This window comes from Liolophura sinensis, chromosome 6 (genome assembly GCF_032854445.1).
Source record: "Liolophura sinensis isolate JHLJ2023 chromosome 6, CUHK_Ljap_v2, whole genome shotgun sequence".
In the NCBI taxonomy this organism is placed as follows: Eukaryota; Metazoa; Mollusca; class Polyplacophora; order Chitonida; family Chitonidae; genus Liolophura; species Liolophura sinensis.
Window position 1 is genome coordinate 52,084,436 of NC_088300.1, and position 19,275 is coordinate 52,103,710.

The following is a 19,275-nucleotide window of genomic DNA, read 5'->3' on the forward strand; positions in this document are numbered from 1 at the left end:
GTGACTTTGTCGTATGGAAATACCTATAATGTAGGTCTAACATGCTTTTCGTGGAAAGTTTTGAACCTGTATGTACATGTAGGCCAGCAGCTATATATAGTCTCCATAGTTGAAATAGGCGAAGACATTTGGGAACAAAGTGATTATGTGAAATGACACATGTCGTTCAAAGAAGGGCTACATGTGTATACAATGCATACATTATCATGAAGCCATCAGGTGATACCATGCTATCTACGGGGGCTTCAGTGGAGTATACCGTGCTTATAGCGTGTTAACGCAGCACACTGACCCAGAGCCTCCCCCACGTAACGATCACCGTGTCCCAAGTCTAGGTCATGCTGGCATCCTCTCAGGTGTTGCGTCAGAATGTCTTTCAGCAACCGACGGATGGTTGTGGGTTACCCCTGGGTTATACCAGTTTGTCCACGCACAGGCATGAATGAATGAGAGACTAGACAACAAAGGCCCAAAAAACCTAAGACGGGAAACGTACCCCATATATACAAAGTTTTTCAAGAATACATGAAACGCTTGTTTTTTTATTTCTTAATACGTAGTATATGATGTAGCCTAACATCAGCTGAGTTGATCAGCTTTCTTCTTGAGACGTAAAAACGGCTTTAAATTACAGTTTCCGTAAGGCCCCAGTCTGAAAAGTTAGCACTGCTGCATGTAGTGACGTCAACGTGATAGCTGTCAAAACAGCTTTGTTGATAGCAGAGCCCGAATGGTAGACTCGAGGACAAGCTACACGGAAGGTCCAAACGACTGTAGAACGCATCCTTTTCTCCTGTGACGTTGCAGTGCGTGTGCACTTCATCTGTGTTTCACGAGCACACGTATACCGATAATTGTGACATAATAAATGAAAGAACAAATGAGTTCACATCTTTGGGCCGTCTTTATACAGCCGGGAAAGAGTTTTACGAGTTCCTCATTAGGGTGCGTCCCGACTTCCCAGTCTGTTCATTGGTGACGTCATGTCCGAATATTTCCGACCACTGACGTAAAATATATGCATAAAAGAGGATTTATTCAGAGTATAAAATATGTTTTAAACGTTAAAAAAATGGCATTCTGTTTGGAATATCTTTCTCTATGTTCCTCCTACTCTTAATACCATACTCTTCGTTTTATAGTACCTTTTCCTTAATGTTTACGTTTTTAGATACACTTGCCCCTGTTAATGCATGACTAATACAACTTATACAGATGTTGAATGGTTACAACACCCCACCGTAGATATACTGTGTATGATGAGAGGCCATTGTTATCCATGTTCAATGAATTATATACTATGCATCAGAGATCGTCAGTTTGTGTGTCTCGGTGTTAAGAGTGCAGCATACAGTGAGGATGATCGACTGTCAGGTGTCACAGTCAGTGATGACTGGATACAAAAGGTCACGTTTGGACTCTTCTGCATGGCGTAACACTCTATAGTGAGCAGTGACATCTTAATAAGTTTATGGCAACGAGCTATTATACATATAAATGTGACTGACTGTAATTGTTCTGCGACGAAGACACACCGACGTGATAACCACAGCAGTTTTATAGAAGCCACGTTAAACCTGCATACAGGGAAATTAAATTAACGTATGTGCACCAGTATATTTTTTCATTTATTTGATTGCAGTTGCACACCGTAATAATGTATTACACACGCAATTGAACGCATGGAAATAACGGTCAGCTTAGAACATGCAGGGAGATCGAGAATATTATTGTCACCATAACTGTTGTGCATATGCTGACCTATATATAGTCGGGTGGTATAGGAATTTCCTGTAGAGGCACTTGATCACCGCTTCCCCTTGTCCCTGTGAGTATGCATGATGTCACCTGATCATAAAGTCACATGTGCTTTAATTTTAATACTGAAGCACAACACCCTTTGTACTACAACAAGACTATGCATCATGACAAATATTAACACAACCTATGACATTGCTTCCATATGTGTTTTGTCTACAACGCTGTTTTTCGGTATGACTTCTGGAAAGGTGATTGTCTGACAAACTTCCTGACATAAACCAGCCAGGGATGGATTAAAAAGCGATGGTCATTGTATTGTAACGACAGGTCTACATGTTTTGTTGTAATGGCTCTTGGAATATATTTCGATTACCTGAAATACTTGGACTGGAACTTTCTTATTTAATTACTAGTTGTTGTTCTTACACGAAGGGTGAAGAGTCTGACTTTATAGTTTCACTTCAGGTTCGTGGCTCACTCCTTCTATATCTCATTCTGACTGATATGATTAAAGGGTTATTGTTGGGTCATGAGGTACCTACCAGGCGAGTTTATTTCACGAGATTTCTTCCAGTTTCGTTCGCCTCGGCGAAAGAACTTGGTTCGAATAGAGATCACGGTCAGGGTCAATCCTCACGCGAGCACGTGTTTCCATAGTGAATGAAACAATGCAGAATGGGTGTGACTGATACTGTTCTTTTGATTGGTTGAATGAGGGGGTCACAGGTCATGGTTGGGTACTATAAATACTGAGCCCGCGAAATAAAATATGTCGGTTATTTAAAATTTTCTCTCGGAACATAGCAAAATTATCTTCAGCATTTCCTGGTCATGGCGCAACTACAACTGAGTGCTGCCGAACAACTTACCGTAAGTCATTACTTAAACATGCTGTAGATATCGGTGTCGCACGTCGATACACAGGCACATATCGTGCACATCGCTAATTTTGTATGCAGAAATGGAACTCCCATTACGTCACTACCGAATCCGGTGATTCCTCCTTGTACATTTCACGGCTAACACAGAGCTGTGATTACGTGGGGTTTTAGATTTGAATCCTGTTTCTAATGCCTGGAAAGGACCTTTAGAAGTACTCACCACACTATAGTCCTGAGTGCATCCAGCCGGTGGAATAACTCTTGAATCAAACAAAGGGTACAGACTTCCCCGTATTTAAACCGGTGTGTTGTTCACCCCCATTGAATTCTGTGGTTAGTGGTTGATGGACCGAACCAAGGGGAAATCCCTACTTCAGTCGATATAATTAGGACGGTTACGTCTTACCTTTGGAAGCCTTTGAAGTTGACCTATAGTTACCCTCTTTCGCTAAAATAGTCACTGGGTTCTTGTACAAATTGCTACCAGTCAACAATAGGATGAAAAGACAGCCGAGACTTTAATGGAGAGGCAATTGTATTTTAACATGAATGGGACATTCCACCAAATATGGTGATACATTTCACCCTGGTGTAATCAGTTTCTTTCCCGTTGATCAGCGCCGTCCCTTTCAGCTACAGCAACCTCGTTATTCCGAGATGATGGATGACCCCTACTTTGGCGGGGATGTGTAAGGGCCTAATGAGACCAATTTGAATCCTGGGACTAAATTTGTCGAATTTTACTCGTTTCCGTTTATTGTACTTTGATGTAATAAAACTGAAAACCCTTCAGTTGAATTCCTACTCTCTGTTGTTTATGAATCTGTTCATTCCATAGTTACTGTAATAATTAAGCACCTTACTAGAACTCCTGGCAATAGATTAATAGAGTACCTTGGGTTGAGGGGGCCCCTAAATTTACACTGACTTTCAAAATGTAACATGTTTTTTTCTGTTTTTTTGTGTGTGTTATGTTTTTTAACTTTTTTGTTTCTTTTTTGCATATGTGACAGGCGACAATCCATATGTTTGCCCAGAGGCCCATGACAATATTGTACTTAGATATGTTAAAGACGCACAGCCCTGGTGCCTAAGGAATTAACCTGATACACACAGAAACATTTGAAATAGGTCCCCTTATGACATCGAAACATAAGCATTTTGTATGCTTGTGGATATTAAGCATGTTGTATGGGGGACTCACTTGAAATGTTACAGACAATACGTGTATCAGGTGTTATTCTTCACATTTGTCCGACCCCGATAGCACAGTTGGTAGAACGTCCGCTTCGGGAGGCGGTAGATCCAGGGTCAATCCTGGGTCGAGTTACACCTAAGACCTTAAAAGAAGAAGTTGTAACTTCCTCGCTTGGCGTTCAGCATGAAGGGGATAGAGCAACGACTGATTGACCCATATCAGTATAATGGCTTGGGTGGGGCAACTTACTTGCCTTCGGTAAGGCGTTTCAGTGAAGCAGCACTAGATAGAAGAGTGGCTGAAATCCGTCCTGCAGCTAGCAGGCACATTACATGCACTCTAAGAATTCCTTCGTCGTCATATGATTGAAAAATTGTTAAGTACGACGTTAAACCCCAAGCACTCAGTCACTCACTCTTCACATTTGCTCACTGAGTATTACTTTCACTTTCAAGGACAGCAACAGCAACTGTGCACTTCTATCTATATTAAACCCAACGTCAGATAGAAATGAAAGCAAGTTCTATGATTATCCATGTACATGATTGAAAATCTAATCAGAAAAAGCAACGGTGTATTTGGAGCAGTATTGGAGATTTTATTTGACTTTTATCTGAACTTCATGCAAGCCGTATCATTAATACCAGTCAAGTTCTACGGCCCGTTCATGTACCAAGAGTCATGAGAGTACTAGCCAACAGCCAACATAAGAATACATACCAAAAATAGTCTCGGGGCAATACAATTTTAAAACACAGTCTAATAAGTTTACCTTTCACCAATAGAAAATATTTCTTATGAAGTAAGAAACAAAAGAGCACACAACTACGTCCAAACATGGGACATCAGCTGAAACGAAATGTAATTCTTGACTCGGGAGCGGTTGTTATTTCAATTTACCATTGACAGACACATACCATACCCACATTTCGGTAGCCACATAGCCGAATGTCGGTAGACACATAACAGAAGCTGCAGACTTACACAGCAGTGTAAAACTTGCAACGTTCAAAGTTACACGCATGAAGTTTTGGCGGATATCCCCTTCCATAGTCTACGGGGGCTTCAGTGGAGTATACCGTGCTTATAGCTAACTGACCCAGAGCCTCTCCACATTGAGATCACTGTGTCCTAAGTCCAGGTCATGCTGGCTTCCTCTCCGGTGTTGCGTGAGAATGTCTTCCAGCAAGCGGCGGATGGTCATGGGTTAAAATAGAGGGGTTATTAAGAAATATAAATATGCTTTAAAGATTAAAAAAAAAAATTCGCATTCTTTTTGGAATATCTTTCTCTGTGTTCGTGATACTCTTCGTACCATACTCTTCGTTTTATAGTACCTTTTCCTGAATGTTTACGTTTTTAGATACACTTGCCCCTGTTAATGCATGACTAATACAACTTATACAGATGTTGAATGGTTACAACACCCCACCGTAGATATACTGTGTATGATGAGAGGCCGTTGTTATCCATGTTCAATGAATTATATACTATGCATCAGAGATCGTCAGTTTGTGTGTCTCGGTGTTAAGAGTGCAGCATACAGTGAGGATGATCGACTGTCAGGTGTCACAGTCAGTGATGACTGGATACAAAAGGTCACGTTTGGACTCTTCTGCATGGCGTAACACTCTATAGTGAGCAGTGACATCTTAATAAGTTTATGGCAACGAGCTATTATACATATAAATGTGACTGACTGTAATTGTTCTGCGACGAAGACACACCGACGTGATAACCACAGCAGTTTTATAGAAGCCACGTTAAACCTGCATACAGGGAAATTAAATTAACGTATTTGTATCAGTATATTTATTTATTTATTTGGTTGCAGTTTCATACCGTAATAATGTAGCACACACGCAATTGATTGCATGAAAATAACGGTCAGTTTAGAACATGCAGGGAGATCGAGAATATTATTGTCACCATAACTGTTGTGCATATGCTGACCTATATATAGTCGGGTAGTATAGGAATTTCCTGTAGAGGCACGTGATCACCGCTTCCCCTTGTCCCTGTGAGTAGGCATGATGTCACCTGATCATAAAGTCACATGTGCTTTAATTTTAATACTCAAGCACAACGCCCTTTGTACTACAACAAGACTATGCATCATGACAATTATTAACATAGCCTGTGGCATTGTTTCCATATGTGTTTTATTTACAACGCTGTTAATCAGCATTTCGGTATGGCTTCTGGAAAGATGATTGTTGAAGCAGTGTTAACAGTGTTCATTTACGCGGGAAAAAACTTGCAAACTTTGCTGGAAGAGCTTAAACGATCAGACCACCAGTAAACAAAGTACACAGTGTTACAAAGTCGAGTTCATGATACTTGGAAAGATTTTTAAAGATTTTTAACGTAATGTTTTACAACGAATATATTTAGTCATATGACTAAAACATTTAATACGACGTAAATCCCCAAGCATACATGCTATAGATATCTTTATCTTTCATGTAGAAATATACAGCCGCTATTAGAACTTGTTCCCCAGGCCTCTGCCCGGTTTTCTCCCACCATAATGCTGGCCGCCGTCGTATAAGTTAAATATTCTTTGAGTTCGGGGTGAACACCAATCAAACAAATATATGAATAAATAATACAGCCTGGTTATAGCAACTAAAAAAGACTTTGTGATGTCAGTATCTTCAGCTTGTTCGAGCTGATTCCAAAATCCATCGTATAAGCTCTGTCCTCATTAATTTTGCATTTTATTCACCATATATGGAGGCAGCATGAAACAGTCTTTCAAATGTGTACTTTACTTAATTCAAAGCTGATCTGCTCTTTTAACTTGTAAACTAATCATGTTTTATGTCCATTGTTAAATTAAATAAAATACATACACCTGACTTTTTCAAAAGGCGAATAAGTTCAGAGTTTACTTGGAGGAGTGAGGAAATGTCTAACTAGAGGAACAAGATATACTAATTAATCAGATTCATTCCCATCTTCATAACTACATATGTTAAATAATAACCCAATAAAAATACTAGTCGATTTTGTATCATTTTTTATATATATCATTATTATTTCGTTCGGGTAAATAGAATGCAATTAGTAATAAGGCTGAAAAAATGTAAAATATATATGCATTTCTGTAAGTACTGGGCAGATCATTTCGTGTAACGATATCTTTCAAATAACACGCAGTTTCGATAGAGCTGGTTTTTAAAACAAACGAAGAGTTGTAATTAACAGATGTAAAAACTCCACTAGTCAAATGTACATATTTTGACCAAAATATTCACATGGTGCAGAATTACAAACCTCTTTTTAACAAAAATGAGCGATTTGACATCTCTCAAAAGTTGGGTGCCCGCTGATGAAGCTTCTGTAGTAGAAAGTACACAACCTTTAAACGTAGAGCAAAGAGTAATTAAAACAAACAAAAACAAAAAAGCGTCTAAAAGGCTTTCCCGTTTTAATACCCGGTACCCAGCACCATGCCCGTAAGGAAACAAGGACCCTGTGCAAGAAGAAAACAATGACTCCAAGTATGATACAATGAACGATGAAACTAATGTGAATCCTAAACCATTATACCTGCGAACAACTTAGTCATCATCTGATGTGTTCAAATTAGACTGTCAGGGCAAGCTTGCAAAAATAAGCAGCCTGACTAGAACATTATCAGGTATCAACTCCCATTTAGTCAGGAGTAAACAGTTCATCGTGACTTCACGAACCGAAAATGCAAATAACACATAGAGAAACTGCAAGTCACAAGATGGACTAAATGGGTTTTGTAGCTTGCTGCCCACGACTCAAAAGTTATTTTCAGACCTGTTGCACCATAATTCTAAACAGATTTTTTGTTTACAATACATCACTGAATATAGAAGACTGTGTTTTGTTATTTTGCAAAAAAGATATTATTACAATTATTAGAAAAGACGTTACAAAATAAAATAAGAAACAAAAATAATAAGTTCCCACTGAAGAGACTTGCCGAAGAGCTAATCTAACGTTTTATTTACTGGCACATCACTTCAACTCATGCAGATGAGTCTCTTTGAAATCCGTTTCTTTGGTGAGTTCCCATTATATAAACTGTAGAAGTCTAGAAAATATTTCACGCCAATTTACAGACACATATACAGCAGAAACATTCGTTACATTACCAAGGTCAAGACGTGGACATAATGAGTATAAATATGTACACGTATACTTGTTTTTGGTGACTATATACACGCACTGGTCTAACCTTCCAGTTACAAGGTTTAGCCCGCTAGATTTGTATCATCGCACACCGAACTGGTCTTTGCAAAACTTTTCTTTGAACGTTTCCGTCCTAATTTCGAACTTTATATAACTTCTTAGTTGTCTGATATTCTAAGCGTCTCTTTGTGGAATTGGACTTGCGATTATTCGTCCGGGACGTCCATTTTTGCTGTCTACTTCCAGGCATACATTAAATACATACCAGAAATTCGACACTTTTACTGGAACAGTTCTGAGATGGTCTTCCTTTTACTGTTGGTGTCTTTCTTTGGAAAAATGCAAATCACGTATAGGTTTCACTCTCAGTTAGTAACATTTTTAACCCCTGAGAAAGATCACGTTGAATATAATGGTTAGCACACAGAAATTCCACACTCCCTGGAGATCGTTACGACCTTCATTGACCTTGTCCACCTTTGTTTTCCACTTCGATATTGGCGTTTGATTTTCCCTCTGCCAGATCAGGTAGGTTGTTGAAATGTCCCTTTTGTAATAGCTGTTGGTCAAGGTCGCAGATCTGCTGCAAGAAGCCGTCGTTAGGGCATATGTTCCTTTTGTCCCGCACGGCCCTGACAGCATCCCTGGCGCGCATGCCCTCCTTCAGCATGAGGTAGGCTAGGACCAAAGTGGCTGACCGACTAATCCCTTGACGGCAGTGTACCAGTACCTGACCTGTCAAATATACAAGTAAGTTGTGATGGGGAGTTCCATAAGTGTTGGTATTAACGTTTTGCGCGTTATTCAGCCCCAAACATCCCTGTGACCAATAAGCACTGGAGCCTTTGAAACCCTGGTGGTTTTACGTTTTTGTTATGTTCTATTACAAGCTATGCAAGCAACCACTAAAGATCTTGAATAGCTTCAGCGTCAAAATGTGGATTTTCTTATGCCAGCAGCTGTGATGTGTACCCAGTAGCGTTGGGGTACATCATTGAGGGTACATCACATGTATATATTTGATATATGGAGCTACATCGGCAAGAATTTTCATTTTTCCCATTACTATTCGCATTATTTTCGTACGTTACAAAGAACGCACCTGTCCAACAAGAATGGTCGGTTGCCAACTAATAAAAATTGTATACACTGAAGTACATAGAATTAGGCCCACTGTAACACTGCTCTTCCTGAAAAACTGAAACAAGGTCCGGATGCCGGATGTTTCTTTCGGATGGTCTGTCGAACTTAGAACCACTGAGTATTGCGTGTGAAGGCAGGGAAAATAAGCACTTTAAAAGCTGAAACAGGTCCCTGTTTCCGCGTTTTCGAATCTATACGTTGAATTTTGAACCACCGAGGATTGCGTGAGAAGAAAGGGGAAATGAGGGCCTGAAAAGCAGAAAGGGATACAATCATTCGATCAAGGGATAGAATCCTTCGACCAAAGGATAAGATCATTCGACCAACAGATGAGATCATTCGACCAAATCAAAATTTTACATGATTTTACGTCAGAAGAAAGAAACCGCTGCACAGTGATTTAAAAAAAAAACGAAATAAATGGGAATTTAATCAAAATATGAACCAATGCTGTGTGTATATCACAGACTTAAATGTAATACATTCGTATAAGACATACATACCGCCACTTTTTACAGCGTCAGATATAAATTCCGCCGCTTCTTCAAAGAACGGCGCCAGCTGGAAATTCTGAAAGTCCATGGCGTCCACTCCAAGAAACTTAATCCTGGCTTTGGTGTAGGTGGCAGGGTCTGTGTTCACCTGGAACTCTTGAGGACCGTGCGCAGCATTCAGCACATGCGTTACCTTCAGTCTCCTCAACACGGAGATATTCCGGGCAATGCCTCTGAAAACAGATCACGTTGAAATCAAAGACAGCTGCAATTAAAACGTAACTGTTCATTAATGATAACTATTCACGATTTGAATATTGGTTAAATTTACGCACCTATGTAAGAGAAGATTCCCAGCGGCTCTTTAAAGCATCATTAAAAACTATTTGCCTCACTTTACATGAGTACATCTTGATTTCTTCCTTCCATTGGGACTATATTTTCACTTAAATACTTCTTAGTTCTCCGTTGGTACGTGTTTCACGCTGTGTTGGAAATTATTATTGCTATTTCACAAAACCAATTAACAGAATACCCATTCGCTTGCTCCATCTAAAATAACAGCAATGATAAACTGAATTATCATCCTGAATTATCGGCTTGATAGGTGAGGTTAGAGAAACATTAAAACAAAATTTAAAAAAAATTGCGTAACATGTTCATCGATTTACATCTAAAGAGGCTGTACCCACGAAAATGGGCATAACATTTGTCGTCTAGGGAAAACTAGGATATGTATACAAAATGCCCATTTCATATACAAGACCATGCTGTTTTCCCTGAATTGTTCGTCGCCTTGAAGGGTGAGGAGAGAGAAACTAGGTCATCAAATTTGAATGGCACGATCATTCACATCATCCATCGATTTACATGTAAAGAAGCTGTATCGATGACAATGAGAAGAACATTTATCGTCTTGGATTTTCAAGATTCTACACCATCCCAGATTGAAAGAATTTAAGCAAAAGTTCATTAGGCCTATAAGATTAAAAGCTTTTGCCTTTCTTACTATACAAACGGCGAAAAATATTAACAAAACTGATACCCATCAACAAAGCACAAAGCTATAAATCTATAAATAAGCACATTTCCTCCAATTCCAAGGATGCACATCATTAGACATTAGACATAAGCATTGCATGCCAGGACGGATTTAGGTACTACCCGTGTTCTTTTTAACAAACAAAATGGCTGAAATCCCCCCCACCCCACCCTTCACCCCCCTCCACAATCATCATCATCGAAAACATGACTGATTTTACAAACCAGCTTCAACCATAAATTAGCTTGGAGTTGTCTAGGTTTGAATTGCTATACAACAAAAAAAATCCATTACAGTTCATCTATTGAACTGATTGGTATAATAGATTAGTAAAGTAGCTCCGAAGAAATGCATTCTGACGAACTCAGTATTTTGAGTATCTTCACTATATGGCACATACATTATAACATAACATAACAACATAGCATACCATAACATAACCATAACATAAACATAACCATATAATAACATAACCATATAATATAATATAATATAATATAATATAATATAATATAATATAATATAATATAATATAATATAATATAATATAATATAATATAATATAATGTAATCAAATCTAATCTAATCTAATATAATCTAATATAATCTAATCTGTACTAGGCTTACAGAAGTTATTTTAAATTTAATTTAAATATGTTTTAATTCTCCTAGAAGTTCTCTAGAAGTCTACTGTGTACATATACCGCTAGCACATTTATATCAGGATGCTTTATATTTTAAAAGAATATGTACTACTTATTCATATCACACTCGGCGTCCTCCCACCATGATGCTGGCCGCTATCGTAGGCCATAGGTGAAATATTTTTGAGTATACAGCGTTTACACGAATGAAATAAATAAATGAATATACCATACTCATTTCTTTCTATGTACATGGCTCGAGGGACAACGGCGTGGTACCTGACAAACCTCCTCACTTAAAGCAGCCAAAGCTGCAAGAGCTGGATTCAAGCACGCGAACAGCGCTTTACGGTCACCTGTGTGACCAGGTGTATACGGTAGTAAGCTGTCACAGGTACAGTGTCAGAAGTTACTGTGACATTAATGATAGCAAAAATCAGAACTTACTCTTCGCTGATTATAATGTTTGGGTGCACGTGGTCACAAGCTGTGTCGGGTAACATGGTGAGGCCCCCGCAGGGGAACGTGATGATGTCCAGTAATTCCTCTGGGGTGCAGGCACAAGTGTCCGACTTTTCCATGGCTGGTAATCACCTGTGTACACACAAACCTAACACCTGTATTAACCAAATTAGTCGAAGTTCAAGAACTACTACATGTAGGTCGTGCAACCAGAAAGTATGTATCTTATTTTTTAGCAAACCCAAGTGAAACCGGTGTAGAGTTTTTACAGTTTTTAGACTCGTTAGAACAAAATTAGTGTCCATGAGGGCAACTCGACATCATATTTGATCTAGGCGAGCATAAAGTCGCTACCAGATAAATTGTACGCATGCTTGATTAAATTTTAACGGACTGGTTCGCTCGGTATCAATTTAATGTGACTGTGTGGTGTAAGGTCCTCGTGAATACAGCATGCTTGCACCTACTAAAAAAACTATTTTATAAAAATAACATCTGAGCGGCAAACTCCCTTTGTACAGTTGCAAATATACCTATATATGTATAGGGCATTCACACCCATAACGATTACAATACTACAATGTCACTTACATTGGGTCCGTCCAGTTAACTTGGTATATTAACATACAACAGTTACTCAAAACACACTTAGTCAAGTACACAAAGAACTTGAATAAGCTATTATGTATTTTCTAGGTATAAACCTTAAATATAATTTTCACCCAGTCAATGCATTCAGAGAACAGTTGAAAGAAGTAAAAGCGTTAGTCTTAAGTTTTTTAATTTAGTGACTATATTTGTAATCTCAAGTTCTCACTCAAAGTAGTCCATACCATTAATGTACCTTTTAACACATTTTTTTACACTCAATTTAACAATATGTACAGGGGTAGCTAATTATGAGTAAATGATAAATCTGGATACTAATCATATAATTTATTTCTATATGAAATACAAACAAGTAATTATTTATATAAGCCAGTCAGCATTCGCTTGTTTTGAGAATGGAACATTTTGGCAGATGACGAAAAAAAAAAAGAGATGCAAATTTCATATAAAGAAAAGAATACACTCTCAGCCCTCTATATACGAGACGAGCTTGACGTAAAGGCGGACTAACCTATGGAGCTCTACCTACGGTAGGCCCGGTGATCACATTATAGATTTTCACCCTTCACAAACATATTCCCTTGTCTTCGATGGTGCATGGCTATGCCATCTGATCATGTATTTCAATCGAGATAGGTGCTGGCGATGCTTTAGTTACATGTAAGCATATTTAAAAGATACTTTTATGGTAGTTTCAAAGGAAGTGTATTCAATGATATTTTAAGAAAATTGCATTCAAACAAAGCATTTTATGTTATTTCCTACAATGTTAACTGTGTCTTTTGTGTTATTTTAGCTGGTTAAAAAGCATCTATTTAAAGTTAGTTTTGTTTTTGGTGTTATAACTCTTATGTGGAAAGACAACCATTTCCTTGTTCTATACATGTTCTATACAAAATATGGCTGAAATATTAAACCTTATACCATTCAATCACACAAAACGTGGCAAAGTAGAATTTGTTATTCTACAAAGTAAAGCACCCCAAAAACAAACACCCCAAACGCTACACAGAGTACACCCTTATCTCAAAACCGCTCACGCTCAGTGACATGATTCGATGTGTCATATTTTGTCCACAACATCAATACAAGCAATTATTTATGTCCTGCTTTTTCATACATATACATGGATAAAATATATATATATAGCGGGAGATCCGCATTTGGCGGTACTTTTCTGGGGTTTTCCTCGAAAAGAATGACATAACAGGTGTGTAATTAATCTGCCAGCACATATCCGGGTTATTAAGTGAATTCGAAACAACCCCACAGTAGTTTGAATAAAACTTAACAAGAAACATATAAACACTGTCACGTGTTTATAAATGCAATTATATTCATCTTGAGTGTATTTGAAATATACCGGTATATATTAAGTTATCACGTAGCTTGTTTTGTTTCAAGGCCGAAAGATGTTTTATAACACCGCTAAAATTTTACTGACGGTCACCGGTGACAAGGCCTGGGATCATGACAGGACATTGTATTACGTAACCGAGAGTGAGTGTGTGCTTGGGGTTTAACGTCGTACTCAACAATTTTTCAGTCAAAATGACGACGAAGGAATCCTTAGGGTGCATGTACGTGTAATGTGCCTCCTTGTTGCAGGACGGATTTCCACCGCTCTTTTATTTAGTGCTGCTTCACTGGGACGACTTACTGAAGGCAACTAAGCCGCCCCGCCAGAGCCATTATACTGATACGGGTCAACCAGTCGTTGGACTATCCCCTTCATGCTGAACGCAGTTACAACTTCCTCTTTTAAAGTCTTAGGGTGTGACTCGATCAAGGATTCAACGAAACAGTTACAGTTACTGGGCCAAACAAACATTGGCGGAAAGCACATAAGACAACACATATGTTAGGTGTACAGTGAATCCTAGCTCTAACCCTTATTATCTGCCAGCAGTGTAGTCTTTTTTCCCTCGTGGGTGTTTTACGGTATGCCAAGGTTATTTCAGCATTTCAATAGAACACTACAACATGAACTATCTTCTGTATACCATAAATCATCGACAAATTCGACCACAAATACAGTACATGTGTTTACGTATTAAAAGAATGTTGCGCTCATACATATGGGTAGGTTGTTTTATCCACGTGCCGTTATCCAAGCAACAGAGTTTTTTTTCGTGATAATGTGAGGAGTTCTGATTTAAATTGCATTTCACGTATCTTTTACTTGTCGAATTTGTTGATTTTTGAAATTTAACTACAAATAACTGAATAAATAATACTAATAAAGACACTGCGGCGGTCAAGTGGTTAAAATGTCCAGGCTCCAAAACGAGTGTCCACAGAATATAACATTGGTGATATTGAACGCATTATAAACCTATATCAATATCTCGGCTCGGTGCTCATGTATACAGCGTAAAGAGCAGGCAACGCAAGTATACAGCGCCCAGTTGTTCAAATGTTCCACTTGTTAGAGCCAGTGCGAATTGTATTAAAAGTTAAATTCTGACTAACGGTTTTGCCTTTAAGCTGTATCAAAAGTGTTCGTGCATTTATACAGCTTTTGGGGCTAAATTAACGTTTAAGCGAGAAAAAAATCATTTATCAATATTTTTCATTCATGTTGATAATCGCTGATTCGCTCACCACCCCAACCTTCCCACATAGAGTAAGTATGATGTTTACAGTGTGAAGGCAAACAAACGCCTTTCTTATGATCAACTCCCACTGGGTCTCAACAAGACAAAATTCAAAAAGATTCCCCACTTGTTGATGTTGATTCTGCTTAGGATCGACTGCATATATCAAGCTCATTAAATTGACCGAGGGGACATGCATCCAGCCGATTCATTTGACGGCGGTCTGTATATGTATACAACGCCTATATTCAGCGGACTGGTTTGGGTTCAATACCGGTCTTGGACAGGCAATTCTCAGTGCCGGTACGCTCGTACATGGGCAGTCGACAGCGCTCGAGCCTGTGGTCATTGGCGCAAACTTACATTCGATGAAGACCACCATTTTGCCATTTGTATATATGTCTCGTGGAGAAGTTCGTCGGTATCTTGCCAAACGTCAGTGCTTTAATTGGTTTATTTCTGGCCACTCCGGTTTCCTCACCCATAAAATTGTCCCACCATAATAAAATTAAAGAAATAAAAGCTTGAGTATTTGGTGTGTTAAAACTAACATTCGAATAAATATTCAGTTGACAACGGTTTATGTCTATGTATAAAGGTCACGTAGCATGTTTTGGATATGCTTATAAACTACATACACCCACACAAACACGCAATAAAAAATTACTAGAAATACCCACTGAGAATGTTTTATTCCACTTTAGTGAATGTAATACAAAGCATATAATGGTTTATGACAGGCATACGCGCTGTTTGCAAACTGGCAAATATTCAAACTTCCAAGTAAACCCACATATTATTCGAAAACGAAGGTCGTTAACAAAGCTGTATACATGTACGGCCTACTTTCACCCTCTACAAAACATGCAGACGTGCTCATGGCTTTATGGGTTGGTAATATAGTCAATGAATACATGATTTAATTTCATCATATACTAGTAACATAAGGCTGATTCTAACATGAAGAGTATAGAGAAATGCAGCACACATACAGGGTGGAGCAAAAGTCTGGACCCATAGGCAATTTACTATATACGAATTTTCAGTTTACAACAAGTGTTCGAACTGACTTCCACCTTCCTCCAAACACTTTCTTAAATCGATCCATTTCACGTTCAATCCATTTCCCTGGAAATGTGGTGTCATGAAAATTATACATGATACTTAAATGATTAAAATTATGTTAAAAATAAATGAAAACAAATTCTATAGTAAACTGCTTACGTTTGCTCCACCATGTACATAGGACCTACATATATATACATTATAAATTAAATGCATATCCGCATGTTTGACAGATTACATCCTTTTTTTGTACATAAAATGGTAGGTTACACGATGAACCAATAATTAAGATGCACGTTTGTCAACACACACCTATGCAGATGCATGATGTATAGCTATTGCTGATAATAAAATAACATATGTTCAGACAACTGGAACGCACAAGCTGTATGTACCTATATGGGATTCCTAAAATTACCAAAATCAGTACCAAAATAAACTTAAATAATAGCGAACAGATCTGTACAGAAATAACATAAAATACGTGCGCATTTTGGCTCAACAATCTAACATATAGCATTCCTTTCACAGCGAGTTACAAATATTTCTATGTACATGACTCGAGGGACAAGATTTAAAGTTTACACTTATTCTACATTACGTTAAGGTAACCTTTACACTGCATATATTGGCCAGTTATAGAGTATACATGTAGCCCAAGTACCATGATTGGTGCATTACTGCATGGTTCGTAAACATCAGACCTAAAAACTTATATGACAATGTACATATACTATACAAAACAAACACAGACTATACGAAAATTCAAATAAATATACAAAACCACTTGCTTTTCATTAACAGCAAGGTAAAAAATTAACATGAGCATTACAAAAGTCTTTGTTTTGAAAAGATCTACCAAAGCCATGGTGTTGAAAACTCTTCAAAGTATACACATTACAGAAAAAATCCAATCTTACTTAATGTTTAAAAACACTGAACAGTTCTAATTTGTACTTACAGTATCATCATTGAAGACAGTGTATATTCTTTCCTCCGCAAGTTGTAAAAAGGTCTCAGAACGAAAAAAAAGTTGTATGCAATGTAGTTGCTAGTTGAAACGAAATGCCTATACTCAGACCCATTCTTATCAAATAATACACAAAACAATATCTTTTCTTAATTCAAAAAAAAGTTAAACGGATCTGTTAACAAATGGTATCATCGATGAATAAACTGTGTTTTCTTTCCTTCGCAACAAAGTCATTATATTCTAGTCGCACTATTTAAATTCCATAAAGCACCTTTTTCCCCTCACTCCATGAATCGATCCTATTTTCACATGGGTCACCTGCTTTTAGCAGGTCTCCTCTCGTGAAATGAAGACAAAAGATGTGAGTATATATTCTTGGTACTTGAGAGTCTTCAACAGTTAACCTGATAAAACAGTGACCATTTAGAGATTTCAGTTTGAGGCGATATGTCCAGAAGACCAGACTGAAGATTCACAGAGAAGCCGTACTGTCGTTGTCCGACCCTGAGTAAGCGCTGTCACACTCATAGCTCCCAGGGCTGGGCAGTTCGATTTGTGAGTGCCGCCAGAAGTTGTCATTCCTCAGATCCACGGGGTAGGAGGGCACCCACCTACATGGAGATTGTGAGAAATCATGGTGAGAACTTGCTGACTGCTTCTCGGTGAGTTAAGAGTTGATCCCGACCGGTTTTGGGCTGGTTGACAAGGGTTCCATGTGGTCTGCGTTAGTGTAAGGGTCAGATAAGCCAACGGACGTCTGCATTTGTTTCTTTAACTGAGATAACTTTTTCCTGTGTTTTAACCCTTCGTTGTGGATGCCCATCTGATACTGCGAATTCACCAAACCAATCGCAGATTTTCGCAGCGGAGCCATACCGTGTTGTCATTTGTCGCCTTGTGGGCCGAGTCGGCTTTGTGGTCTTAAAGAACCGTTCACTTGGGGTGCTTCCAGAGGTACCTCGGACACAGGGCTTCACGTTGAAATGGGCGGGTGGTTCACTCGACAGTGCTGAGGGGGGTGGCAGAGCTGAGTCAAAGAATGGACCGTTGCTCGCTGATGTAGATCCCGTTAATCCATACCGTTTAGGAAGCGACCAGTCAGGTGTGCCCATAACTCGTCCATGCAGAGGCCCTATTGCCTGGCCGATGGACTGGTGTACAGGTATCTTTTCATCAGAGTTCCCCAGATCACGACTGAGAATGGACAGGATTCCATTTACAATATGGTTCCTGTTTGTTGATTTGCTCAAGAAATTATTGTCCAGATCTTTAATTTCACCAGTTTCTCTGGTGGACCCAATATCCCTGCCAGGGTACATGTCTGCTTGATATACTGGTGTGCCAACGAGGACATCTGTTTCACACGCTGTTAGTGGACTGTCGTGGCTCCCAAGGCCAGGCCGCCTTTCGTGAATTACTTCCATGGGTAAACTTTCCTGTAGATGATTCATATTGAATACCGCGTTTGTCAGTGTATGTGCGGGTTGTAATTCATGACCAGTTAGGCGATTTCTGTAGCAATTACTGCCGACATCGGTATACCTGCGTCCTAACACGGCTCTCGATCGCATGGTGCAATACCTGAAATCTTGTTGCATGGTCTATATGCATATATAGAACAGGCACTCGATTGCTTGATCTGTGGTTGTCTGAGGCTCTTTCGTAATTTGTTGCATGAACGATCCGTGTCTTACCGAGAACTCCACACAAGTGATCCAGCGACGGTTTCACACAATTTAGTAAATCACGTCACAGGAGGTTTGCCAAGTCAGACAATCTCGTAAAGATAATGTCATGTCTATTTTTAGCTGGGGAACTCCTTCAGAAGCCCCCGTCCACTGCAGTTGTAGTTTTCCTCTGAAGCAAAATCCCCATGCAGTGTCCAGCTCATACTTACACCGCCTTAATTGCGAGTGTCACAAACATTAACTGGTAGTACTAAGCCGTTTGAAATCGACAAAAAACTATGCCTTGTGAGATAATTTCGGGTTAGTGGCTTTTCAGACTGCAGAATTGCTGTGCTAAGCGTCGCAATGACGATAGCGTTCAGTTCTGCCAAGCTGTCGTCATGGCTATTTATAGATATGCTGAAATCCCCTTTCGTAGCGCTTGTTCGAGCGCGCGGGGCAGGGGGGTTCCCCTCCTAGAGTGCGCGTCGCTCAGCACAGCATGTAGGTCATGCGCTGTAAAGATTTCATGCATATATACACATGACGTAAACAATGAAATCCTATTC

The 19,275-nt window shown here is 39.0% G+C and overlaps 1 protein-coding gene across 1 annotated transcript; it reads right to left on the reverse strand.

Annotated features, from left to right (window-relative positions):
- Positions 1-6,753: 6,753 nt before the first annotated feature.
- On the reverse strand, positions 6,754-11,914 carry LOC135467332 (dual specificity protein phosphatase 3-like). The gene is made up of 3 exons (XM_064745102.1): positions 11,781-11,914; positions 9,657-9,880; positions 6,754-8,745 (listed from the first exon to the last, which is right to left on the reverse strand). The coding sequence occupies exons 1-3, from the start codon at positions 11,912-11,914 to the stop codon at positions 8,471-8,473; spliced, it is 633 nt and encodes a 210-aa protein (XP_064601172.1). The 3' UTR covers positions 6,754-8,470.
- Between the last annotated feature and the right edge of the window lie 7,361 nt (positions 11,915-19,275).

Coding starts and splice junctions, on each gene's coding strand:
- LOC135467332 (XM_064745102.1), bottom strand. CDS start 11,914: ATGGAAAAGTCGGACACTTGTGCCTGCACCCCAGAGGAATTACTGGAC. Junction 9,881..11,780: donor AACATTATAATCAGCGAAGA/GTAAGTTCTGAT, acceptor ATCTGTTTTCAG/AGGCATTGCCCGGAATATCT. Junction 8,746..9,656: donor TGACGCTGTAAAAAGTGGCG/GTATGTATGTCT, acceptor TATATTTGACAG/GTCAGGTACTGGTACACTGC.